This window comes from Clytia hemisphaerica, unplaced genomic scaffold (genome assembly GCF_902728285.1).
Source record: "Clytia hemisphaerica strain Z4C2 unplaced genomic scaffold, Clytia hemisphaerica genome assembly, whole genome shotgun sequence".
Lineage (NCBI taxonomy): Eukaryota > Metazoa > Cnidaria > Hydrozoa > Leptothecata > Clytiidae > Clytia > Clytia hemisphaerica.
This window is the reverse complement of record NW_027103911.1, coordinates 222,836-247,927: the sequence shown is the minus strand read 5'-3', so window position 1 is coordinate 247,927 and position 25,092 is coordinate 222,836. Positions and strand designations below refer to the sequence as shown.

The window sequence follows — 25,092 nt, the reverse complement described above, 5'->3', positions numbered from 1 at the left end:
ATTAAGAATTTACTTAGAAACTTAATTTCTTACCCCGTCCGGCCCCCTGAATATGAGCAAGGAACCGGATGGCCACCCCTACTGAAAATTTCAGATCCAAAACAAACAAGGAATTAATTCCTGTAACTCGAAGAAAATTGGAAAAAACTGGTTTTTGACTGTTTCTGATCCTAAAGTGCTATTTTTTGGTAAAAGCTATACAATTTATGTTTGGATTTCTAGAAAGCTTACCCATTCATTGTCAATACATTTTTTATTTGAACGTAATCTCTTCATGGAATAAAAAGATATAGTCAAATCTTGTAGGGTCATTTTTCAAAATTTTTTTGCCAAATTCGATTTTCGCATTTCGCCATTTTACCCTACGCAAACGCACGTGAGTACTTCAAAAATCAATAACCTTAGACATAAATTCAAACTGAAAAATCATCAGCGAAGGTAAAAAATGATCCTTTACCGGCTGACGGTAAATTATTCTCCTGGGAATAGAGCCGCCAAATGATCAAATCTAAACATTGATAATGTGTGACGTCATAATACACCGTTTAGGAGTGTCGACTGCGCACGCGTCAATCCAATTTTCCATTGTTTTGATTTTAGCGATCACGGAAAATTCACTCTCCTCCGTAAAAAAACGGTAGGTAAACATCTGGTTCTCATAAGGAAACATAGCAGAAAAACGGTAGGTAAAGAATTCCTTTTAATTATAACTTTTTTTCCTCTTGATGAATTTTTGTGAAATTTTCAGGAGAGACTTATAAAATTATCATTGATATCATGTTCAAATATCTAAATCATTCTCTTTAAAGGAGAAAAAAAAATTCACAATGTTTACATTCCTCTAACCTTTCACAGTACTAAAGTGCGCATTTTTACCTACCATTTTTACCGGGCCTCTGCAATGGAGTACCGTGAAATAGCGAGACTCCTAAATGGTGTATTACTGCTTTTCAGTTTGCGTGTTTTGAAAGTTTGATGTGTGTACTCCGCCGTCGTGGAATTTCTTAATGGCATGAAAACAGAATATGCTATGTCTTTAAGAACAAATTTCTAAAAGGCTTTTGTTGTTCTGTGAATATTTCTTTTTGGATTGAGAAATTCCATCTTTTATTGTTCTAATGATTATGATATTTATTTATAAGATGCTTTGTTGTCTTTTTAATCTTTGTGTAAACTTGCATATGTTTTGCATACTTTCCAACTAAATCCAACCATGGCTTTTTCGTTCCTCTATTTTTGCATACAATTCAAGATGGCGGATGGAAAGGCGAAAAGGTCTATTTATCAGATGTGGCATTGTGGGCACGTATTATAGTCGTACCGGTCGTACTACCGTGAGTTGGTCTATCTAAATAATCTTATAATATATCAACATCCCTCCTCCTCTAATTCTGACACCCTTCTTTAGAGAAAGAACTAATATGAAAGCCTGAATCGCTGATTGAAAAAGGATTATTCCTCTCTGACCAATAAAGAAAAACAAAGAAAAACAGTTTACGACCCTGCCGGTGCTGTCGGGTGTTTCTAAATTTGCAAAAACACTCGACAATAGCGCACCCAACAGTCGGGTGCTAAAATTCCTAACTTTGTTACATGTCGGGTGCTGTTAAAAGGGCCAAAGATAAGAAAAAGTCCAAAAAATGGCGATTTTGATGACGTCAGCAATATTAATGACAGTAAAAAATTAAAAAGTCGACCAGCTCATCATGTAGCCCTGATCATAGGCTTTCAGAAAAGTATATGGTTTAGTAGTATGTTTAAGTAGCACCCGACAAAAGTGCACCCGACTGTCGGTTGTTTAAATTTCTAACTTCAAACACCCGACAACAACACCCGACTGTCGGGTACACCGGCAGGGTAGTAACAGTTTCAACCTTTCTATAAATTTCAGCTAATAAAAAGGGTGTAGGAATTATAGAGGAGGGGTGTTGACATTAGACCAAGTTACGGTATAGGGCTGTAGAGGGAGGCACTTGATTAAAAAACAACCGTATGTGCAGCCCAAAATTAGGCCTTTAAAATCAGACCCTTAAGGCTTGGGGGCATCGGGCACGAGAAGTTTTTTTCGCGTTGGTGCAATGCAACATATCAAAGCTTTAAGTCCATTTTTTGGAAAATTGAATTATGACCATACTGATGCTTTACACCTCATGTTTTATCGATTTTTTGGCTTAAATCCATCAAAAACCAACCTAAAGTAACCTTATTTTAAGCTTTTAGAAAAATAAGTATTTTACTTTTAACTTTATTTTCAGAGTAAAAAAGCCTTAAATCACATCAGTTTAGGGCAAAAAGGCTTAAGTCCAGACTGGAAACAATTTTGAACTAAAGTCTTTTTCAACACAAAAATATTTCAAATGTTAATGGTTTTTTAGGATTTAAGGAGAAATGATTTAAAGTCGATTTTCTCAAAACAACAAAAATGGACTTAAAGCTTTTTTATTTTGATGCGACGATATGCTCTCCATCCCACCAACACAAGAAAAATCTTTTAAGTAATCAACCATTAATTTGTCATTGTTTTTTTTAGCAAAAGGTCTATCTTCAAGGTCAGTACACCCCCTCACTGGGTTAAAAGTATTCCAATTTATTATTTACCTGACAGTTAATTTGAAAAGAACACCTTTTTTAATCTTTGCAATTATTTTCTTAATTTTTATCAGCTCTCTGGTTGCTCAGCAAGCGAAGGTCGATTCAACACTGCTCATGAACTTGACAAAGCAAAGGTTGTGAACAGCTATGATATAGAGGACCTTGGTGATAAAGTTGCCTTCTGTAGATGTTGGAAATCTAAAAAGGTAAACACTTACAGGGTCCTTTTTTTTTTAGTTAAAATTTGGTAAGATGGTTTTGTTACTTACATACTTGTGTTACTTGGTGTAGGTGTTCAAGTAGAGTGCCCAGGCAAGATTCTTTGTGAACCATGCCTCAGTACGATCAAAATGTCGAGAGCAGACACTTTTCATGCCAAGTATTGAATTTGAATCAGCTCTCTTGCACCCAGTTTATCCATGAATTTAGGGTTCATCGGGGATCAACTTTTGAGCGTCAAGGGCATTTTTAAACTTTTCAGTTGAAGTGTTTTTTTTAAGTTTCTTATGTTCTTTGGTATTGCATTGAATAGCTTTGCACCTTGTACAAAAAGAGTGCAATCTCTAAGCTTGGATGTTTGATTCCTTGAAATAGACAGGTGGCACAGCCAGCTGCAGTCAGCGATTTTTGTAAGCTTTTATACTGCTATTCGCCCTAGGTACTATACCTTCTAACACCTTCCAAACATAGATGATGCGATAATGTCCCCTTCTCCTTTCAATGGAATAGATTTTGGATTGTTTAAGACATACAAACAATAATTGGTTGAAGTGCCTTTTATCCTTCTTAGAAAGGATTTATGATTAATGAACGTCTTCAAATCTCAGAGACCAACATGGACCAGTATTTGGACTTCATAAAACAGAGCTTAAATAAAAGGGAACTTATTCCGTCCGTTTGGTAAAGTTGGATATCTGAATTCGTTTTCTGTCAAAACTTATTTATGTTTTTATTTAAGGAACACATTAAAATTTAAATATAAATTCTTTCTGTGACACTCCAAATAATTTTTCTCTATTTCAGTTCCCATACTGTGATGGTACCCACAACGCACACAACAAATTAACAGGTGACAACCTTGGACCAGTATGCTTGAGTCGCAAAGAAAGTACTGCATAATATCGATTAGGCTGTATAAAATTTATAAGATTTTTTATTTTATTCTTTATTATATATTACACAAATAGTAAGCAATGATTTCGTAGTGATTTTATACTAATGATATTTTAATACCTATAGTGGAAAAAACATTTGAAAATACCAAAAAAGATTGTCGTTTTTGTTGTTTTTTTTCAAGAACTTTGACAGTATAAGAATTATAGAAAAAATTTCAATTCCGGAAGACGGATCACGTTTAAAATACGTACTTTAGAATTTTTCGCGAGCAGAAACTTTCGCGAATCACCTTGTTAAGAATTTTCAAATGCATTCACTTTCGCGAGATAGACCAAAATTCACGAAAATCGCGAAAGTTTGTACGCCTAAAGTATATGGACATTTATTTGTTTACATTTTTCGCATGATTTGTCTATATACAATTTCATTTTAAAATGAAAGTCTACAATCATGGACAAAATATTTGAGACAAAGGGGATTTCCCGGCGAAATTTTGAACACTGCAAATGATTTTTAAGCGCCTGAAACTACAGTTGGAAAGTAGAGTTTTAACATGAGACTTAAGACCTTAGGATCTTTATAAAAACTCAAATTTGCTCGAATAAGGCTTGGAATATACGATAAAGGTCATAATATTTTGAGAATTTTGGTTATTTTAACGTTTTTCAAGATTTAAAGTTCCGGCGAGAAAGTCGATTTTGGGCTATCTCTTTAATTTAATCAAATATTTCAATTTGGAAGGGGTTGGCAGACTTACAGGCTATATTCTGAGCCTTATTGGACTATTTTTGAGTCTTAAGTCTCATGTTAAAACTCTACCCTTCCAACCTAGTTTAGAGCACTTACAAATCGATTGTGGTTCAAAAACTTCCCGGTGTATTTCCCTTTTTTCTCAAATATTATGACCTTGATTGTAGCCTAGAAGCCACCGAAAAATAAAAATTGCTAAAATAGCAATTCTCATCCGAACTTTAAATTCTGAAAAACGTTAAAATACACTAAAATGTCAATATATTTCGACCATGATTGTAAATCAATTAGAATATTCGCCTTAAATTTAATTAACCTCATTAAACCAAACGACAAGGTAGCTTCTTCTTTGTGAACAGGGGCAATTTATAAAATGGTCAGTACTCGTCTAATACACAGAATCACTAGGTAAATGGGCGTCTTTGGTATTTAAATTAGTTCATATTTTGGCACAATAGCAAGTGGTGGGATCTTGTGACTCTCCAACTCCACATTTCTTAGGGATGCATTGACAACTGCACTTTGTTTTGTCCCATTCTTTCCTGAAGGGGCATCTTTGAGGTGAAGTCTTGCAAAGACACCCACATTCGTTGTTCGACCACTTAAAGTAAAAGAAGATCAGAGCAAAAAATCGAAATTTGACCCTTAGAGACTAAGAAAAAGAGAATTATCAGTAATTACGCTAGGAAAAGAAGAAGTCGAATTTCCAACATACACGAAGCTCCAAGGGGATAAAAATTTACTTCGAATAACCGGGAATTCTTCAATCGCAGAAAAAATCAATGTCCTCACTCTACCATCTCCCAATTAGAAAAGTTCAAATAACTAAGGGCGATTTAGTATAGCCTGTAATTTGTCTCAAGGCGAATAAAACTCGCTTCGAATAATGAGAGTGTTTTTGCCTGAGTTAGATAAGCAGATCCAATGGAAACACTATCTCACTTCGAATAACGATAATGTTTTTTCGGGTTTCAGGGCCTACCTTAACCTCAAAGTTAAAACGGAAAACTAGAAATTACCACTTTGTTTTCAGCACAAGGTTGTAGTTGTCCGCTGCAAACACACGTGCAAAGATTTGGATCAAACGTTTGTGTAGGTGAACAGTCTGTGGCATCTATCTTACACCTGCATTCACATTTCTTGTGGTGATTCAACCGCACTGTCTCTTGAGTATATCGGTCTTAAAGGGAAAGGCGGAGAAATTGGTATTAGAATATTGATTAATGAAAATTCTTTACACAGTTTTAGCAAACCCTAGACTGGCACGCCGGTCGGGCTGGAACGGTATTACGCGAGAAAAGTGAGTGTAGGAGTTAGGTAAGCGTAAAAAGAGATTTTGTCGGCGGCGACACAATAGACAGCACCAAACTTGAAAATTAGGAAATTTACACTCTAAACAATGGGGGAGATGACGATAGATAGCCTAAGCATGAGGAGTTCAAAAGAGTTAACCGTAAAAACTCACTTGTAATATATGACAGCCTCACGTGAGATACAGTTTTAACAGATAGTTCAGTCGGTCGACAAATATATCCAGGTTTTGAATTACAGCAACCACCACATTGGTATAGGGTGAAACACGAAGGGTAATCGAAGTAATTGTAACTTGCAGTGAGGCTGTATATGGTTGGCCGAGGTTGACAGCCTAAATCTTCATCACCTAGAAGTGAAATAAGTTACGAAATATTGAGAAACGGTGAATAGATTTCACTTATTTGAGTATAAGTCTATCCTCCTTTTTGTTTCAGCTGCTTTATTTTCAAAATTTGGGCGATAAAATATGTTAGGCGGTAGCGTGGCGAGTCAAGGAATTAAGTCGATCACTAGTGTCGCCCTCTGCTACAACGCTATTGTTAGGGCATCAAAAATATAGAGTTTGAAAGATTGTCCATCAGTCTTCGAAGATTTAGACCCCTTTAGATTACTTATTAATTATATACGTAAGATTTAACAAGAGTACCGTTTTTGTCGCAAATGTTGCCTAACATGAGAATATTGAATTAGAATTAGATGTTACTAACTGAGTTTGACAGATTCAGAAGACTTCTCTGATGTTCCCAGTATCGTGTGTCTATTGCTTTCACCAACAAGAGATTGTTCTTTCCCGATCGTTGACTTTTTAATGAAAAATTCGAACTCTGGAGCTTCCAGTTTCGAATCAGAATCTGTTGTTCCGAGAAGAGTAGTATGTGTTTCGAGAAGAGTATGTGTTTCTCCTTGTGGTTTAGCAAGGCTTATCCGTCTCTTTTTAACTGAAAAATAAAATTGTAAAGATTATTTTGGTTTGGAGACACGCTGTAGAAAAAGAAGATCAAAATTAATATCTTAATTACAAACATTTTAGAAAAGAATGCAACGTAGTTCTTATTGCTCAAAATTACCTGTTTGAGAAGACGACGAAAACATTTTTGTGTTCTACTAGCCTAATGTTATTCCATAACTCGAGATTTTAGGAGATCTGGGATTCAGATTATGTAGTTTCACATTGGAGGAAATTGTCTGGATTGGGATTGTCAATGAGACAGGGGGTAACAAAAATTTTTTACCATAAGGCACTTTGAAAACTCTCAAAAAATCTTCCATGTTTTTTACTTTCTTCATCTTATTTGCAACTTCCATCTACAAATAAGCAACAAATACACTTTATACAAACTATATAAGAAAACAAGGCTTCGAAGGACAAAATACTAAGAACAAGTTTCATTTTAAGGCTTTGCGGACTCTAGAACACCCAATTTCTTAGGAAATTACACAAAAACTCACAAAATAGTGAAAATAAGAACATTTACGGAAAATTTTAGGCTTACAACTCAGAGAAGTTAAGTACATACATTGCATCAAAATACATAAATCATTTTAAGGAATTTTGGTTTTACGCTATCCGACTCTATCCATGTGCAATCTTTTGTTGACAAAAAGAAGGGACTATAAGAAATGTTATCCTTACCTTATTTTTGTCAAACTGAGTGAGAACTTTTGGACGTATAACACGCACAGGTTTGAATCTACCATCTTGAATTTTTCGATAATATCCTTTCTTGGCCAAGCACAGACTGACAAAAACCAACAAAACAAAAACTGATAAAATCCTCATTGCTCCTCTATCCAAAAATTTCACCAAAGTATGTTTATCTTATGCTAGCCTTGCCAAAATTTGCATAAAAATTTAAGTTTCAACCCTTCAATATTTTCATTCACTTTGATGACCTACAACATCTAACGCCAAACCTCTCCAAAAGTTAAATGATGGAAGGACCTTTTACAATGATTTTATAAGCCTTCAACGAGGGGACAGAGGAATTTGAGGAAAAGAACTGAGAAAAGATAATACGTTAATGTGTCAATGAAAACATTGGAGAATGTTTGACAATTTACATAAGCAATAATGGTTGTTATTTTTGTAACTATATTTACGAGTTGTCAAAATATCAAAAGAATAAAAATCGTGATTTTCCGAACGTTTTTCAGTCAAATTATTGCTGTAAATAAATCTCAAAAGAAAGGATTTCGCAATAATTCATTTGGATAAAGATTATATTTTCCTTAAATAGTAATCATAGAATCACTAGCTAAATCAAATTTCAATAGAGAGCTCTACCAAAAATAATTTTGATTTTTAAATTTTCAATAATACTCGTAAATTCAATCGAAACACGACTTTAAACAAATTTGTTTCTTTTCACTTTGTGTCTCTGCACCCTGAAGTATTAGATCTATGAATTCCTGTGTAAAAACGCCTCAAGTTTTGAGAAATATCCCATAAACTTCTGACATTTTTGGACATCCTAGGGGAGTTTCAGAGGCCGATTTAAGCTATTTCCTTTGTCAAGCCTTTCAAAAAATATGTGAAATGTCTTATTTGCTAAGTGTCATGGAAAATTGACGTTTATTTTTTCCCGTCTCACACCAAAGTCGGTATTATTCATTATGATGACGTCATCTTGGAATTTTATGATTGTAATTGATCTGAAATAATCGATGGAGTATGGTTGTAATGTCTCATTTAAAGTTTGAACCGTTAACCAAAAGTATAATAGAAGTCAATAAATATTCTATCGATATCAAAAATATCGATGCCTGTGATAAGCTCCTTGATCCCAATATTATCCATAAAGAAAAATTGATCAGAAATAATCTCATTGTGATGAAATTCGTCTAGACTTGTAGTTTAGCACAAGTGCATTTTTTGACATCAAATCCATAGCCTTGAGCACACGCACGTGGTATGCAATCACATTGACATGTTTGATCGTTCCAAGCGTGCGTTGGTGCACAAGGTGTGCTTGGAGGTTTGCATTTACATTGACAAGCTAATACTGACCACTGAAAAAGAAAAAGTAAATGGAAAGCATTAATCCATTAATTGCTACTGGCATCACATAAGTCGAGATTGTCAAGCTTGGCATTTCTCTCTTAGGTTGGGGTGTGTACTCGTATTTGGAATCAAAATTTATGAAAATTTGAAGTCACGGAATGATAGCATTTCATGGGTTAACGAATTATAAAGTAACAAAATACCTTCCCATAATGTTCATTCAGAATTAGCGAATCAGTTTCACTGGTTCGGCTAAAGTATAGCAAAATATGCTGGTTTACTAAAAAATATTGATTTCGAGACCCTATAAAACCGTTCCATCAATTATTGATTAGTATTTGTATATATCTGTAAAATTCTTAGCCAGAAACTCCCTTCACGTATCAATCTAGTTTTTTACCTCCATAAATTTTGGACAGGTAGCACTTTTGATATTACAATTACATTTACAATGGTTAGGATCGTAAGTTTGTTGAAGGTTGCAATCTTCAGGTTGTGTCTTGCATTGACATTTACATGATTTATGGTTCACATAAGGAATGACTTTTTGCGAATATCCTCCAGCTAAAAAAAATCAGAAAACTTTTTAGTTCTTCATTGTCATTATAGTCATCGAAATTCGGCAATTTAATCTTCAAAAAGGGCCCTCAGTCAACATTCAGAAGATCATACTGAAAAAAAATTAATTCTTTTTTAGGTATCTTAGATCAAAACAAGAGATTCTCCAATGGTGCTGAACGTTTTATTTCAAGTATAACAGATCCGATAGGATGCTCTCTCTTCACTGAAAAATAGTTTAAAAATCGTCCCCGGTGTGAAAAATAGAATACCTTCAAATCCCATTGGGAAATTATAAATTGAACTTTAATCTAACTTGGTTAGAAATGAGTTATAGATGTAAAGAATAGATTTTGAAATTCCCATTCATTGAAAACATGTATTTCTTAGGCCTCTGCTCGAATGCTTTAACAAAAAATTTTTAACAACAAATCTTTATAACAAGAATCTATGGAGGTCTACAAACAGACTAGCAATTTTCACCCCCATTGACACTCGGCTCGTTCTATCAGCACTGCATCGCCGATGAGACAGGGGTGTCACAATTGTTTTTAGGTTATACTCTCAAGATTAACGCTTCAAATTATCATCTCAAAAAATCCTGATCGAGTTCGAAAAGTCTACCAAAGAGTGATTCAAATTTGACAACTTCATTTGTTCAAAAGTATTTCAAATCCGGCAGAAATGGAAGAAACACTTACTGAACTTGTCAAAATGGTACACTCTAGCCATTTTGCTTTCCGTTTGATCCGCAACACATTCCATGTCTGCGCTCGTTTTGAAGCTGCTACAACATCCTCCGCATCGCGTGACATTCAAACAGTCAGGAATATAACGATCTCTCGCAGGTACGTGAGGAATTGTATAAACGGTTTCTTTGGGTACACAGGGGCGAGGACTTCCATAAGCTACGAAATATTAAATTAAATGAATTTAAAGGAGTGCTTTAGCTTCTTCATGTATTGCGAATACTAGTTTAAACCTTGTGAATTCAGGTGGGTTATGCAGTTAATACATGAACTTAAAAACAGTTATTCCAAATATGTACATTTTCCAATTTTTTGAAAAAATACTTCCCGAATTAACGCCACGCCAATTTTGTCAATAAATTGAGATTTTTTAATTTTGGGCAAAAAATATCTGTCAATTTTTCATATCTGAAATAAGATTTTTTGCCAAATCTATGATAGTAGATCTTGATAGTCACTTAAGCCAAAAGTAAACAACGGTTCTTGAATACAACAATCAAACCAAAATGTATCTAGAAAATCCAAATTCCAAATCCATTTTATGGGGTGGTTTACCCCCTTTAAGCAATGAAAACAGTTACTACACGGTGAATTATGATAATGGCGTGACAAAGATTTTCCCAAAATGGCAGTAACTCGTCATAGTGTCATGGAGCAACTGTATTACCCCCTGGTGAATTTATAGTCTTTTAATTTCGACAGGATTTATACTTATATAATACACATTTTTTAACAATCCAAAACTTTTGAAGTTTTTGAGTTTCAAGCCTAAACATGTTTTTATTTTCGCCATTTTCCATTTTCCAATGCAATTCGGTGCAATAGAGTCTGCAAAGGCTTAAAATGTTCTTAACTTGTTTTCGAAGCCTTATGCTCATATATAGTTTGTTCTTATAAATAAACGTGTAGAAAACTGGTGTCGCTTACCTAGCGGTGCAACATCATCGAGAAGGTTGCCAAGAAATAAATTCCCTCGTTTCTTCAAATCTATAACGAAATCGAAAACAATGTTACGTGTGTAAAAAGCAAACATAAGTAATCCATTTTTCTTATCATCAGATTTGTTTGTATCTGAACTGAAGTCAGTCATTATATGAATGCAATACAAACGCTTTTAAGAAACCCTATGGCCACCTCATTCGACCCAAATTAATTAGGTCTTTTATTAGGGGTCCTTGCATCGCAGTGAGAAAAAAAATTGGACATCGTCGTTTAAACATATTCAACTTACAAGATCTTTTTGGATTTTTGATGTTGAATGCTTTTTCAAATTCTTCAATGGAATTAATATTCTCTAATCGTTTCAATATATTCTCTCGTGCCTAAAACGATGAAATGGGAAATTATTGAATGGTACATGTTTTTCTTTATAAGCATAACGCTTATTATAAGGATACTGCCGAGCTACTAAGACCTGGATTTCTGGTCTCAGGTGAGTTAAGGAAAGTCCAAAACCTATTTCCCGATTTTTCCACCGCTTCCCATTGTTCCTTAACTCTCGTATATAGCTCAAAAGAAGCGTATTAATGAGAGGATTTCGGAAAGTGCTGGGCCGAAAATTTAAATTAGGCCAATCTCAAGATATCGGCCAAAAACTGGTTTTGACGTTAGGAAATACGTCAAAAAAACACGTTAAAAAGACAAGTTAAATGACGTTGTTTTTTAAAAGAGCGATAACTTCGATTCTATTACTGCAATTAACACCAAATTTAGACTGGAGACGTTGATTGTTGATTTTGAAATAATGCATTAAAAAAATTTGAAATTTTTTGATGACGTCATCATTATTTGACAAATTTTAGTTTTTACCGACAGTAAATGACGTCATCTAAAAATTTTGAAAATTTCTCAACAAATATTTTAGAATCGTTAATCTACATCTCCAGTTAAAATTTGGTGTTGATTGCATTAATAGACTTGAAGTTATCGCTGTTTTCAATATTGACGTCATTTGAATCCTACTTATGACGTGTTTTTTCGATGTATTTCATAACGTCAAAATCAGTTTTTGGTCGATATCTTGAGATTGGCTTAATTTAAGTTTTCGGCCCAGCACTTTCCGAAATCCTCTCATTAATACGCTTCTTTTGAGCTATATACGAGAGTTAAGGAACAATGGGAAGCGGTGGAAAAATCGGGAAATAGGTTTTTGACTTTCCTTAACTCACCTGAGTGAAAAAATAAGCATATCTTAAGCATACCAGTGAGCTTTGGTTGGGAAGATTTATTTAGGTCACATCCCGGTCACATCCACTTTAAAAACAAGTCTTGGAAAAAGAAAAGACTTCGCACTTGACATCAAAATCTTTTAAGATCAATCTCATTTTTTTTTCGGAAAAATAATCATATCACAAGCATAATTTTGGTCTAAAAGGACGCTTATTCTTTCTATAAAACAAAAGGTGTATACTGATCAGGGTGTCAGGTTTAAAATAATTCATTTCTCATGAGAAACAAAAAAATCAAATCAAAAAGACGAAGAAAAATACCTTCCTACCAGACGTCAAGACTTGACTTGATTCTAAGAACAGAGAAAAATATTTTTTTTGATCTTCATTTTTAAATTAATTTGCAATGCGAAAGTTTTTTGTACTTTCAAAATTGTCGTGTCCTCTTATACTTTCAGGAACATTTTGTAGCGTAGTAACAATCTACTATACTTCCGGCTAATAATCCAAAAGTCCGCTCAACGATAAAAGTACCGTACTTACCTCTAACAATCCAAAAGCAGTCTTAACAATCAAAAGCGCGAAAATCGCAAAAATTCGAAAATTGCAGCGGTAAAAGCCACTTTTTGCGATTTTAGCGCTTATGATTGTTAAGGGAGCTTTTGGATTGTTATGGGTAGGTACGGTATGAACCAAATAAACAAATCAGAACTCAAAAATGTGTTTGATAGATGTTTTGGAGAACGCAACGGTCTTTTGAAAAAACCAATTACTCCACAACAGTTACCTAGAGACAAGCTGATTCGTCACGTTTTTACTGGATGAGGGAAAGTAAATGTATGTGGAGTAATTTGTTATTCAATAGACCGTCGCGTTCTCCAAAACAACTATTGTCGAGCGGACTTTTTGGACAGTTAGCCTTAAGTATGGTACTAGGAACTCGAGGAAGTTAGTTAACTTGATTATTTTCCTAAGCGTCAATTGGCCCATTTACATAAATTACGTCCTAATTGTGACAAATATGATTGATTGAAAGAAGGTTGACCATTTTCTTAAATAGCCGTTAAGTACAGTAAAACCACTTTCCAATGGTAAACCAAACATTGTTTGTGATGGTTAAACCTGTATATATTTCTTATGAAAGATAATGATTTTCAACGAAAGTTTTCAAGTAAGTCCAGTAAAATCTTACCATAACAACAAGTGAAACACACCAGGATAACAAAACCTATACAAAATCTTGTTGCCATTACAAAAACTCAAATACAAATCTCACTAACTTTTTGTGATTTCCCTTATTTTTACTATATACACACTACAAAAAATCTACAAGTTTGTGTTGATGTTTTTGTTGTTTTCGCTGAAGTTTTTTTTTTGTCAAATTTCTTTAGAGAGATCAAATTTCTGTAATGATTACCAAATTTCATGAAAGTGTTATACGAATGACACTTATGAGACCTGTACGTATTCCCTTAGGTATGATGAAGTTGTTAATATTCAACTCTCCTTCGCTTTAGATGAAAGGGAAAAGATACAAAGAAGTGTTTAATCCACTTATTCGATTGCCAAAAATAACGATTAATGACCAATCTAGCCCTGTATCAAATTTGAATATTCATTACTTGTCTAACATTTAATATATCTGTGGTTTGGTAAAGGATTCAAGGCAAGGAGAATCAAATTTTCAAAGCATCCAAAAAAAGACGGACGGTAAAATGTCAAAATAAAACATTTAAGAGAAACATATTTATGTTGGCATACTTTCATGTCGCTTTTAAATACAAACTTGAGGTCTCAAAAAGATTTATGACGTCACCATCATTACGATTTTTAAGGGGTTAGTCATGATCTGTCTCTATTATCTAAGGGTCCACTCACAGTCACTCGTGTATCGAAGTATCGATCCATCTTAATACTCTCCAGGATGACGTCATTATAGGAAGTCAAGACAGCATGATCATATGACGATTATTATGGACAATATGACAATATGATCGACAAGTCAATCATAAGAAAATTAATTGTAAAAACACCCCCTTCTCACAGACCCACTGGGAAAATTGGCCAAAATATCGTCCCCGGTGGAAAACTATACTCTAATTTTTGTCTCCACTGAAAATAATCAGATAAGCAAATATATTGTGCTATTTTTTCCATGCCCACTGAATTTTCTGGCCAGAAAACAATGGAATTCCAAATCCTCAGCCATAAAAACATGGGAATATCAATTCCCATCGAATTTTGGTCCGTTATTTTTACCCCTAGTACTGACTGATAAAATCCCACCGGGTTCGTGAGATGGGGATGTACAAAAGAGCAATGAAAGGTTACAAAATGGACGAAATAAATAAAGAAATTCACATTCCCGATTTCACAACATGATCTCCATAATCGATAAAAGACGGGGGGGGGGGGGGTGCTGATGGACAAAAATCGCTATTTTGCTTGACATTTTTAGTCAGGGTTAAAAAACTTTCTTGACAAAAGTGCTAGCATAAAAAAGACTTTACCTGTCAGATAAAAAAACGACACAAATACATGCACCCTCTCCCCAATTTAAGCTACAGGCCTGTTTTCCCTGGAAACCTTTGAATACAACACATATCAATCATCAATCAGATAAAACCTTCCTACCAAGATAACTTTTCAACGATTTAGTAGAATTAACGATGGTATTTATCTGTTGGCAGTTATCGATAGTACAAATATTAGTCATTCTTAATCCGTCTTTCTTTTGAGACGTGTCTGGCAACAAATATTGACCTATTCTCAGAAAAATCATTTATAATTTTATTTACTTCAATAAAATTTTAATAAAAAAGTCGAGGAGGCCCGAAAAACCCAAGTTTAAAAAACTTGAGTTTTTTGTGACGTCATTAATAGAGAATTTTGACGTTCGTTGTTGGATCTAATTAAAAGGGCGTCAAGGGCGTCAAGTGACGTTTTCTAAATGCTTGACGTTAATATTTTCTCGAGTAACGTTGAGAAATCGACCATATCCGTCTAAAAGTCCTTTGTATCGTTTTTCAAGAGCTTCCTAGTGGTATAAGTCGTTTTGGGTTTAAACGACTTTGAACTTTCGTCAAATTTCAGGCCCCAACGGTCTTCTTCCATTAAAGAATTTGCTGTCTTATTTGATTACCCCCTCTCAAAAGTTTTTAGATACATTCATCTTTCGAATGAGCAAAAAAAAAATTACACTCTGCAAATTGTTGTCACGGGTTCTAAAGACTGGTCCCCTACTACATAGACGACATTATTTTTTCTAACACTCAAAGGAACAATGAAAACACAATCCTGCTGCATTAGGCGAAAGCCCTGGTGATGAGCTAAATTGTGCTAATCACGTAATCTACGTTGTGTTACGTCTAATTACGTCATTACTGCAAAGCATCTATTCAAAATAGGGTCATTTGCATTAAATTAATGAGACACTCAAATGGTCGTTAAATTGATTAATTAGAGAAATGAAAGTTCATTTGAAATTTCGTTGAGCTTTTTTATCGTTTTATCGTAAGAAAACTTAAATCTCGTGGCTTTACCATCTCCATATGCCCATCTGACTGAGTATTTCACATTCTCGCCGAAAAAAATAGTTCGAGGCCACTAAAAAGTTGTTGAAAATAATCAAGAGTTAACAAATCTGGGAGGGTACTTGTTAGACCGATTTGTATAATTTCATACTTTTTAGACATAACATGTTCTAATATAGTTCGACATGAAAACCACAAGACTTATGTGCTCTATGACACAATTATAATCTTTTTAATGCCCCTGATGATCAAGTTATTTTTGCTCTAGTTGTCTGATTTGTTTTTGTTATAAGAAATTTTCTCAAAAGAATATCGAAAATTACAGCAATCAGGACCAACCAACATTTGAATGTCTTCTCATTTGAGTTTCATTAGGCAGCTTTCATGAAGATTTTTAAACAGGTGCCAGTTTAAAATGTATGTAGTATGTTTACCCAAAGGTAAATTATTTCTAAAGTTAAAAGAGACGAGATTTAGCCTCCTTACTGAGTAGTAGGGTAATAGAAATAAAAATAAAGTAAAAATAGCTGTGATATATCAAAAAAGGACATTTTTATTGATTACAAACTTGCTTTTATAATAAGACGATTTCTCGTATTGTGTTGAGAAATAGAACAAGCGAATGTTAAGAAACCAGCAGCATAGAGAGCAATATACAGTATAAAAATACCCATCCTACACTTTATAATAGTTTTTTTTCTATTATTTCTCTACTTGTGAGACTGCTGACAAATGTTAAAATAATTTGTCCGTCATTAAGCAAAGCAGCTTTATTATTGAGTACTTTTGTAGAAGTAATGATCAGTTAATAGTTGGTTACCGCTTGGTGAGGAAGTAAACAGAACTGTTGTTGACAAAATATTTTGCTTTGGCTGGTGAAGGTAAATTCATATGTTTGTCTCGTATTTCTTTAGGGTAAAAACCAACAATAACACAAAAAGTTGGTTCTGGACTCATTTAATTGGTTCTTTATTAATAAAATTAATGAAAATGCGAGTAAAAATTCTTCAAATTTCTTTGTAAACTGACTTTGAAAAGAAGAGAGTTATGGTTTACATCCAGATCTTTAGCATCCAGACAGAGTTTCATTCACTAGGGAAAGATCAGATTCAGCAACTGGCTTTTTGTCGCCAGGTTTTCAGGCTAGGTATGGAATGGAGTAAAGAAAAAGTGACAACTGAGAGGGCCACGTTTGCTCGTAGTGATTATTAAAAAACAGACCACACCCTTTCAGCAACAAAAAACCCCAGTTTTCCAATATTTCTTCCTCTATTTTTGAACAGGCAACATACAAAATGTTTCCAAAACCTCAAAGGTTTTCTTATTGAAAGCTTTTCAAGGAATCGTTGTTATTAAAACTTTGTCATTATTCTTAAAAGACCTCGTAATAGAAAAAAGTTGCCATAAGGAGTCTCATAAACTCATTTTCAAAATTGATTTCAAATTTCGATTTTCAAACAAATTTGTGATAATCAAATGAGGTTATCATTCGTTTATGCCATGTCGAAACATCTTTTGAATTGCACGACACCAATAAAAGGGGGGAAATTCTTGGTCAAACTTCCCAAAGATAACACATGGGCAGATTCGATTCTTTATATTTTGTTTCCTCCGCCAATATCTATTTTACTTACTATCTACTATTACTTTAGGTATCTATATTTCTAGAATTCATATAACTTCCGTTTAAATGCACCATCATAGTCATCAATACACTCGTTTTCTACTTTTCTACGTGTAGTTCATACAAAATCCGTTTAATGATAGAAATTTGTTTAAAAATTTTGGAAGCTTTGAATCTTGGTTGAAATAAAAACATTAGCCATAACAAAATTCCAGGCATAGTACTTTCTTATAAGAAACCCTCAGGAAATATTTTTTTGTCTACAAAACTGTGTCGCTAAGCTGGAAAGGGTCCTTTGTTAAAATAGCGTCCACCAGGTCAGTGAGGTAGGGTCATATCCTGAAATGATCTTAATGCAAAAGCTTTGCCAGGTATGGCGATTACTATTTAAAAGGGATTACATGATGAACGATGGGTGATAAGGTGCACCTCTAGGATCCAGGGTCCACCCATTGATTGGTCTGATGGGTGACCTATGAAGACAAAATGGCACTTACTTCTATCATATAAAGTGACAATAACATACTATTCATGCTTGAAGTTGAACGTAAACTTTGCCGGATAATACCAAACTTTCTTTGTTCAGAAATATTGTAGTCCTCGTATGACAATGTCGAACATTAAGTTTGAAATCCAAATAGCTGCGCATTTAGGTGGTCATTTGGCAAAATTCAATTATAACTGACAAATCGAGATTCAATTTGAAAAAATATTTAAAGATTTAAGTACTAGCGAAGGTCTAAGACCAGTTCACTTTTTATTTCAGATGGCATTACAAACAATTTGCATCTCAATTCTGATTCTGTTAGTCATGAACTTGACTTTCACGCAAAACAGACGCCTTGAAGATGAATTTTGGCAAGAGGGAGAGGGAGATTTTCCAAGAGGAGAAACTATGATTGAAAGACTCGATGATATCACCAACGAAGTCAGAGATATCAGGTATCATGTCTATGGCCCGTAGGAAACAATTTTAATTCTTAAAGGATGCAAAAATTTTCAAGTGTGTTTGAAACCGCGACGAAATACTAACGTGGACATGAATATCACATCAAAAGCAAACGAAATTTAGAAGGGAAATTCTAACACAATTCCGGTTCTTCTTAGTTCCAAAAGTGCTCGATGATATCTTTTATATGTAGCTGTTATAGCTATATAAAATGACTTGTAGATCTTGGAAATTATAGGGAAACAGTTACTTCCATACAGCTCTATAGTAACTGTTAGGAAAACAGTTAAGGCTGTACTAAACTGAAAACATCTGATTCATTGAAGCAAAGGTGGGGGGAATTTATCATAACGATTAGAAAACAGTTACTTTCGCTAATTATATAATATGTTTTTGAGGACAACCGATCACAAAACTTTGATATGATTTGCGTCGTATCTATCAGCAAAATAATCTTATTTCTTTTTCTTAGAAAATTCTAAATTTTGCGCTATGGAGAGCTTTATTAGGATTCTCCTTTCACTTTCAGTATTCTTAGAAATGATATAACCCAACAGTCATACAAATAGAATTGGATATCTTAAGTTGAAAGAAACTAGAAAGGACATATTGTATGGTGTACAATGGTGTACAATATGTCCTTCCTAGTTTCTTTCAACTTATTCTATTTGTATGACTTATATCAATTCTAAGAATTCTCAGACCCGCTGGGACTCCTTCCCACTGAAAAAATTGGCCAAAATATCTTCCCCAGTGGAAAATTATACTTCAATTTTTGTCCCCACTGAAAATAATCAGAAAGAAAATCCTCACTGCAAAATCTTGTGCTATTTCTTCTATCCCCACTGAATTTTCTGACTCGAAAACAATGGAATTCAGATCTCAGGCATAAAAAAACATAGGAATATCAATCCCCTTCGAGTTATGGTCCGTTATGTTTACCCCCACTGGCTGAAAAAATCCTACCGGGTCTGTGAGAAGGGGGTGCTCTTGTATTTTTTTTCAATTATTGTTAATATCTTACAAGTAGGAGTGTGTCTTTAAGATTTTCTTAACTTCTACTTAAATTGGCTCGTACAAATATTAAACTATCCTCCCACACACAGCTGTAAAAACTTTGCAAGGGTTTCTTAAAATAATATTTTGATACTTGAGAAGATTAAGCGATACTGTCAGGATCTAATCAAGGTGTGGTAATATTGGGTTCTCGAAAAAGACCGAAAAGGTAATTTAGTGAATTTAGTGACAACATGGAAACTTTCACTTTCGCAGGGAAGGGTTGAGAGATAGTCCAATAGACGAACAGTCTGATTCTTACGGAGATAATAGCAACGATGACGAAAACTATGGAGATAATAATGAAGAAGATAACGATGTAGAAGAATTGAAGAAAGATGCAATGATTAAGAAAGCCAAAAGTAAGTATGACTCAATTTCTACACGTTCAAATTGCGCTGTGTATAATATGCCTTAGAGGGTTTGACTTGAAAGTTTGAGTTACCTTATTACATGAAAATAGGTACTTAACGGCCTTGAGGTTAACACGAATAACTAGGACGATGGATAGGATATCCATCGGCACGAAATTTAAAAAGTCAAATTTTTGCTTCATTTCTTTTTGCTGGAGAATAATTAAAGTTGCCTATCTAGCCCTTCGGGCTTTACAGATCTGTGGTGTTAAGTACGAAAGGCATGTCTTGGCCAAAGAAACAAAAGTCCGTAAAACTAGAATGAAATTTCAACCTTTTTGAGGAAAAAAAACCTAAATCCTTGAGGTTTCTGTATGTCCTAGGCTTATTTGAGAAGATTTTCTCCGCATTCCTGCCTATAGTTGTTGAGTACGAAGAAAATCCAGGCTAAATTACTTCCTACGCTTTCATCGAATAATTGTTGCTATAGCAACCATCACAAACAGTGGCTAACGGGAAGTTTGTATTCGAATAGCATATTACATTATATGTTGAAATTAAAGTCGATTAGATTTTCGATTTATTACATATAGTGGAAAACCTTTTAACTGAATTAATCTTCTAAATTTGGTTATATTGCAGGATGTTTGTTAGACTGTGATATCTTTAGAGAACAGGTTACGAAATGTGTCGTGTAGAAGCTAAGAAACTTTAAATAAAGCTGCTAAAACAAATTCGCTATATACAATAAAAAATGAACTAAATTTGTTTTTAAAGCAAAAGTAAGGTTCTCTTGATTTTCATTTCGTGATATTGGTTAAAGGATAAGAGGCTCGAATTTTTGGGAACATTTTGAAAAGGAAGATGCTGATAGTTTGTTTGTTGTTGTTTTTGGGTCAATTCTTAGGTATTTTTTTCACAACTTTCAGATTAAAAAAAAATCTTACTTACTCCCGTAACAACGTGGTAACCTCGATGTAATTTACTAATTTTCTATTGGATTTTGAATAAATGTTTATTTTTATTTCACTAAATATTACCAACAGAGTAACCGGTTCACAAAGGTTCACAAAGGTTTTCTTGCGTGTGGTACGTACTTATAATGTTGATCATGCACTTTTCATTTCTTTGTAGAGGCATCAAGCAAACACATCCAGTATGAAGACCCCAAACTAACGGTATGTTGTAAAGTACTTTTGCAGTCATTTGCAAACCATCAACCCATATGAAAATTAGTTAGGCAATTCAATGAAAATAAAAATGTTTACTTTTAGCAAGCGCTCTGTTATTTTAGTAGTAATACTGCATATTTTAGTGATCTTTGAACCAAGAAAAAGTCAAAATCTATGGTCGTGCTTGTGGTATTACTCTTCAGTATCCTGCCAACTAACTGAAATATTTACTCTTTTTCATTTACCATAGAAATACAAAGCCTTTTTGATGAAACTATCACAAGTCAATGATTATGAAGATTTCAAGAGAACATTCAAAGTCAGAGGTAAGCCTCTAAATGACACCAATGTTTTCGAACTAAAAACCTCCAAATAGAAGAACTTTTGGTTAGGCTTAGGGCCCGTTTACATGGATTTTCGGTACGGGGCGTACTGAAATTTTTAGGTATGGTCTACGGTCTGAAGTCTCATATCGTTTACATGCTAGATTGTTCTGAAATTTCAGTACGCCCTAACTTTCGTTTCGGTCAAAAAAACCGAGCCGAAAGTTCAGTACGGTCCAGAAAATCCATCCGGCCTGCTATAGTACTACGACCACCCTGAACCAAAATCGAAAATTCAGCCCGCACCGAAACACCTTAATGTAAACAAGAAAGTAACTCAGATCGTACCGAAAATAAATGTAAACGGGCCCTTATAAACAAGATACCAAAATGTTATACAACCAAAAATACATAACTAAACAAATCACTTCAACTAAAAGACTTAAAATGGATTTCTTTCTCCTCTTTAGAACCAGTAACATTCAAAAGAACCAATCAGATACCAATGGGTAAGAAACGCCGTATAATCAATCACACTTGTTGTTACTTTGTAGAATTAAAGCTTGTTAAAAAAAAAAGTTAAATCAATGTAAGAATTGATCAAGTTTTTTAGAAGTAGAAGTTACTTTGGACTGCAGGATAGCTCCTTCCTCGAAAAGGATATCTAAGTATAAAGCAAAAATTATGCTCAGCTGGGGGTAAACTACTAGCTGCATGTTTAGTCAGCTTACCTGAAATTTCTTTCTTTTCAGCTCCAATGAAAGTACCAGAATGCGACAAACAAGCACCGAAGCTGGTGACAATGCCGATTGACTTCACCTCATCCACTCACTACATCTATCCGGATTGTTTGGAAGTGAAACGATGTACGAATGTTGGTTGTTGTAAATTACCAAATCAAGAGTGTGGCGGTAAAACAAAAATCAAGAAGCAAGTCAGAGTTTATAAAATTGATCACTGTAAGTTTGCTAAATTCCCCCTAAATTCATGATATGCACCACTGCAATGACTTCACGAATTTTTGCAATTTTTCTGTTTATGTTCCACCCAATACGTCACTTTTTCTATTATTGTTTAAAAGTGACGTATTGGGTAGCGAGCACCTAACTAAAAACCGGGAATTTTCATCTCGTTTCTTAATAGCGAGTTTATGTATTCGAGATAAATCGAGGGCGACGGTAAAAAGCAAAGCTGACATGGAGCCAAAATCGCCGTCCACTTTGCTCGACGACGGTAAAAACACCAAGATACCGTCGTCTGTTTAGGTGAGCAAAGGCGATATAGAGCCGTACATGAACTATCGACTTTGTTTTGTATCGACTTTACTTACCGTCGCCCTCGATATCCTCCGATAAATAAACTCGGTAATGAGTTCCACTTTGACGATTTTCGAAAAATAGAAGCCTTTCAAGTGCTTTGACGCAAATTCGATTTTTTCGCTACTGCAGGAGCTTCGAAAGTTAAAAGTGACGTCAAAAAATCGAATGTTTAGAGCCCGAAAACCCGGGCTCAAAACATTCGAAAAAGTGGCAAAGTGGAATAGACCAAAGTGGAATAGGCGTTAATTGCGTAAAAAAACGCAGGTGACGTCTAGTATAGGCTACGTATTGGGTGGAAAATTTTAAAAGTTCTCAGAAGACTCTCCAGTGGTGCATATCATGAATTAGAAAGATTAATATAACAATAGCGTTCAGTTTGAGGTCGTTGTTGTTATTGATTATTGTAGTTTGATTATTCGCCCGATAGTGTCATTTGGGCCCGACGCGAAGCGGAGGGCGCAAATGGCACTATCGGGCTAATAATCAAATTGCAAGGGCAGAATTAATGACAACAACGAACGAAAACTTAACGCTATTACTATTATTATCCATATCGGACATTCAAACAACGTTTTTTTCTAGCGTCAACCAATTCTTTTTGCTTTAATGCAATTTCTTCAACAAATTTTTAGCACCTTGCGAGCGGGCCGCAAATTACCAAAAAGTGTTTTTTTCTGACGTTAGTTTAGTCTCTTCGCTTCAATGCAACGACTTCAATCCAATTCCGAGCGGGCCGCAAATGACTTTATTGCCCTATACCCGGGCCGTTAATGATATTTTAGCCCTCTGAAGCCTGGCGTTTTAGTTTCCTTAGCGCGGGTATGACAATTTGAGTCACAAAACCTTTCAATACCGCCCGCCGATTGAACCTTTAATGGCTTACTTAATGACCGCTATATGGATAATAATTTATAATATGCGTGCCTCTCCAATGGTTTTGAAGAATATAAACTAACTTGTTTGACGCAATTTTTCAAAAAGCGTTCTTATAAAGGTTGAGATAGATAGTCTACACAAAAGCCTGTAGGCTTTTAGGCTTGAAAAAACAATCTGCTATTGGGAATTGGTATCAGAGTGTATTATTTTGAAACAGATTTTTGAAGTTTATTACAATCTTACATTCAGCCACCCATGCTGTGGATTTCCACACGGTGAGTTATGAAGATGATGATGTTTGTGGATGCACTTGCAAAACGAAAGCCGATGATTGCAAGTCTCCTCATGTCTTGGATTCAACCACTTGTAGATGTGAATGTCCTTTGAAACCCAAAACTGATTGTGGTGTCAATAAACAGGTAACACACGCTTTTTCTAAGAATAATTTTATAAGAACATGACGCTCATTTTGGCCAAAACCTAAGAAGAGATAAGAACAATTCCTGATTTCAAAAATGGTTAAGAAAATGCTTTAAGTGATTAAGTAAGAACATATTAAGAACATTTAAGCCTGAAAATCACTTAAGAATTAGAACAACCGAATATCAGCCAAATTCTACAGGTTCTTATAAAAATGTACAATGAGAATCTATTATTTTTCTAATATTAAAGGGCAGCCTATAGCCTATAGCCTATTTATATAGAAAAGCTCTATTTCTCCCAGCACTGCATCAAACAATTTTATATACTGGTTCTTAATTAAAAGTTAAGTTTTACACGTTTGCAATAACATCAATACCTTTATTTTCTCCAAGTGGTCGTCATTTTACTGCGCATGCGTGTGCACCGACAAAAATCCAACTTGTGATCCAAACGAAGTATGGGACATCAACAATTGTAAGTGCGAAAAAGCTACTCCGCCAACCTGTCCATCTGCTACCATTTTGGATTCCAAAATTTGCAGATGTCGATAATTTTAAATATTGTTTTATGAATTTTATAGCACCTATGAAAGAAAGTTGAAAAAATACAGATTTATAGATTATTTTTGCTTGTTTGTTGTAAATATGTTATTTTTTATATCATGCGATAAAAGTTGTGTTGAAAAGGGGAATAATTAAAAAATTCTGTTGTCCATAGTTTCCTTCTTACCAATAATATAGTTCAGAATATGCGGCACATTTTTTGAAATCTTACAAGATATTTGACTTTCAATCCGGCGTTTGTGTGAAAACCACGCGTACCACGCATCTCAGATGGGAAATAAGTGGCTTCATTTCTAGGGCTTTCTTAAGGGCTTAACTTAAAGGAAATGACTTATGGTTTTTTAAATTGAATAGAATCTGTTCCGCTATTATCGAACACATTGTAATAACAAATTGTCACACATACGAACCAAAGCGAATTTCCCAATCAGGTTCCGCATACTTTTGGAGCGGTCTTAAAATTTAGCTCGGAGTAGGGAAAACAGAGCTAGACAATGAAATTTCCCAGATACAGAGACTCAACTATCAAGCACTCAAAGGTAAAAAAAGGTTATAAAATTTTTCAGTATTGAAATTTCAATTTACGGTAAAACTCTCCTTTTTTCTTCATTTTACTCTAAAACAAAAAATATAATATATAAAAAGATCATCAA

At 34.5% G+C, this 25,092-nt stretch overlaps 4 protein-coding genes across 4 annotated transcripts; 2 read left to right on the top strand and 2 right to left on the bottom strand.

The window, feature by feature from the left end:
- Positions 1-2,663: 2,663 nt before the first annotated feature.
- On the top strand, positions 2,664-3,851 carry LOC136809246 (CDGSH iron-sulfur domain-containing protein 2 homolog; the record flags this gene model as incomplete). Its single annotated transcript, XM_067065763.1, is given in 2 exon segments — positions 2,664-2,798; positions 3,616-3,851. Coding segments are annotated over 2 exon segments (231 nt in total), but the record flags the coding sequence as incomplete, so codon positions are not given.
- Positions 3,852-4,702: 851 nt separating this feature from the next.
- On the bottom strand, positions 4,703-7,730 carry LOC136809243 (vascular endothelial growth factor C-like). Its single transcript, XM_067065761.1, has 6 exons — positions 7,406-7,730; positions 7,005-7,077; positions 6,480-6,710; positions 5,924-6,118; positions 5,478-5,638; positions 4,703-5,059 (listed from the first exon to the last, which is right to left on the bottom strand). Exons 1-6 carry the CDS (start codon positions 7,550-7,552, stop codon positions 4,898-4,900), a joined length of 969 nt encoding a protein of 322 aa, XP_066921862.1. The 5' UTR covers positions 7,553-7,730; the 3' UTR covers positions 4,703-4,897.
- Positions 7,731-7,974: 244 nt separating this feature from the next.
- LOC136809245 (vascular endothelial growth factor A-like) lies at positions 7,975-13,695 on the bottom strand. Its single transcript, XM_067065762.1, has 7 exons — positions 13,441-13,695; positions 12,570-12,601; positions 11,312-11,402; positions 11,008-11,067; positions 10,033-10,239; positions 9,174-9,337; positions 7,975-8,781 (listed from the first exon to the last, which is right to left on the bottom strand). The coding sequence occupies exons 1-7, from the start codon at positions 13,496-13,498 to the stop codon at positions 8,614-8,616; spliced, it is 780 nt and encodes a 259-aa protein (XP_066921863.1). The 5' UTR covers positions 13,499-13,695; the 3' UTR covers positions 7,975-8,613.
- Positions 13,696-16,385: 2,690 nt separating this feature from the next.
- Positions 16,386-24,498, top strand: LOC136809242 (uncharacterized). Its single transcript, XM_067065760.1, has 9 exons — positions 16,386-16,662; positions 18,172-18,347; positions 19,627-19,772; positions 20,898-20,941; positions 21,186-21,261; positions 21,729-21,767; positions 22,011-22,217; positions 23,703-23,872; positions 24,269-24,498. Exons 2-9 carry the CDS (start codon positions 18,172-18,174, stop codon positions 24,425-24,427), a joined length of 1,017 nt encoding a protein of 338 aa, XP_066921861.1. The 5' UTR covers positions 16,386-16,662; the 3' UTR covers positions 24,428-24,498.
- The last annotated feature ends 594 nt before the right edge of the window (positions 24,499-25,092 follow it).

Excerpts from the sequence above, each read along its gene's own strand:
- LOC136809243 (XM_067065761.1), bottom strand. The coding sequence starts at position 7,552 with ATGAGGATTTTATCAGTTTTTGTTTTGTTGGTTTTTGTCAGTCTGTGC. Across the intron at positions 6,119-6,479 it reads TTCTGAATCTGTCAAACTCA|GTGATGAAGATTTAGGCTGT; the intron begins GTTAGTAACATC and ends TTTCACTTCTAG. Across the intron at positions 5,639-5,923 it reads GAGGCTGTCATATATTACAA|ACCGATATACTCAAGAGACA; the intron begins GTGAGTTTTTAC and ends TTTCCCTTTAAG.
- LOC136809245 (XM_067065762.1), bottom strand. The coding sequence starts at position 13,498 with ATGGCAACAAGATTTTGTATAGGTTTTGTTATCCTGGTGTGTTTCACT. Across the intron at positions 11,403-12,569 it reads TCTTGACGTCTGGTAGGAAG|GCACGAGAGAATATATTGAA; the intron begins GTATTTTTCTTC and ends TCATCGTTTTAG. Across the intron at positions 10,240-11,007 it reads CGATGATGTTGCACCGCTAG|CTTATGGAAGTCCTCGCCCC; the intron begins GTAAGCGACACC and ends AATATTTCGTAG.
- LOC136809242 (XM_067065760.1), top strand. The coding sequence starts at position 18,172 with ATGGCATTACAAACAATTTGCATCTCAATTCTGATTCTGTTAGTCATG. Across the intron at positions 19,773-20,897 it reads AATGATTAAGAAAGCCAAAA|AGGCATCAAGCAAACACATC; the intron begins GTAAGTATGACT and ends ATTTCTTTGTAG. Across the intron at positions 21,768-22,010 it reads AACCAATCAGATACCAATGG|CTCCAATGAAAGTACCAGAA; the intron begins GTAAGAAACGCC and ends CTTTCTTTTCAG.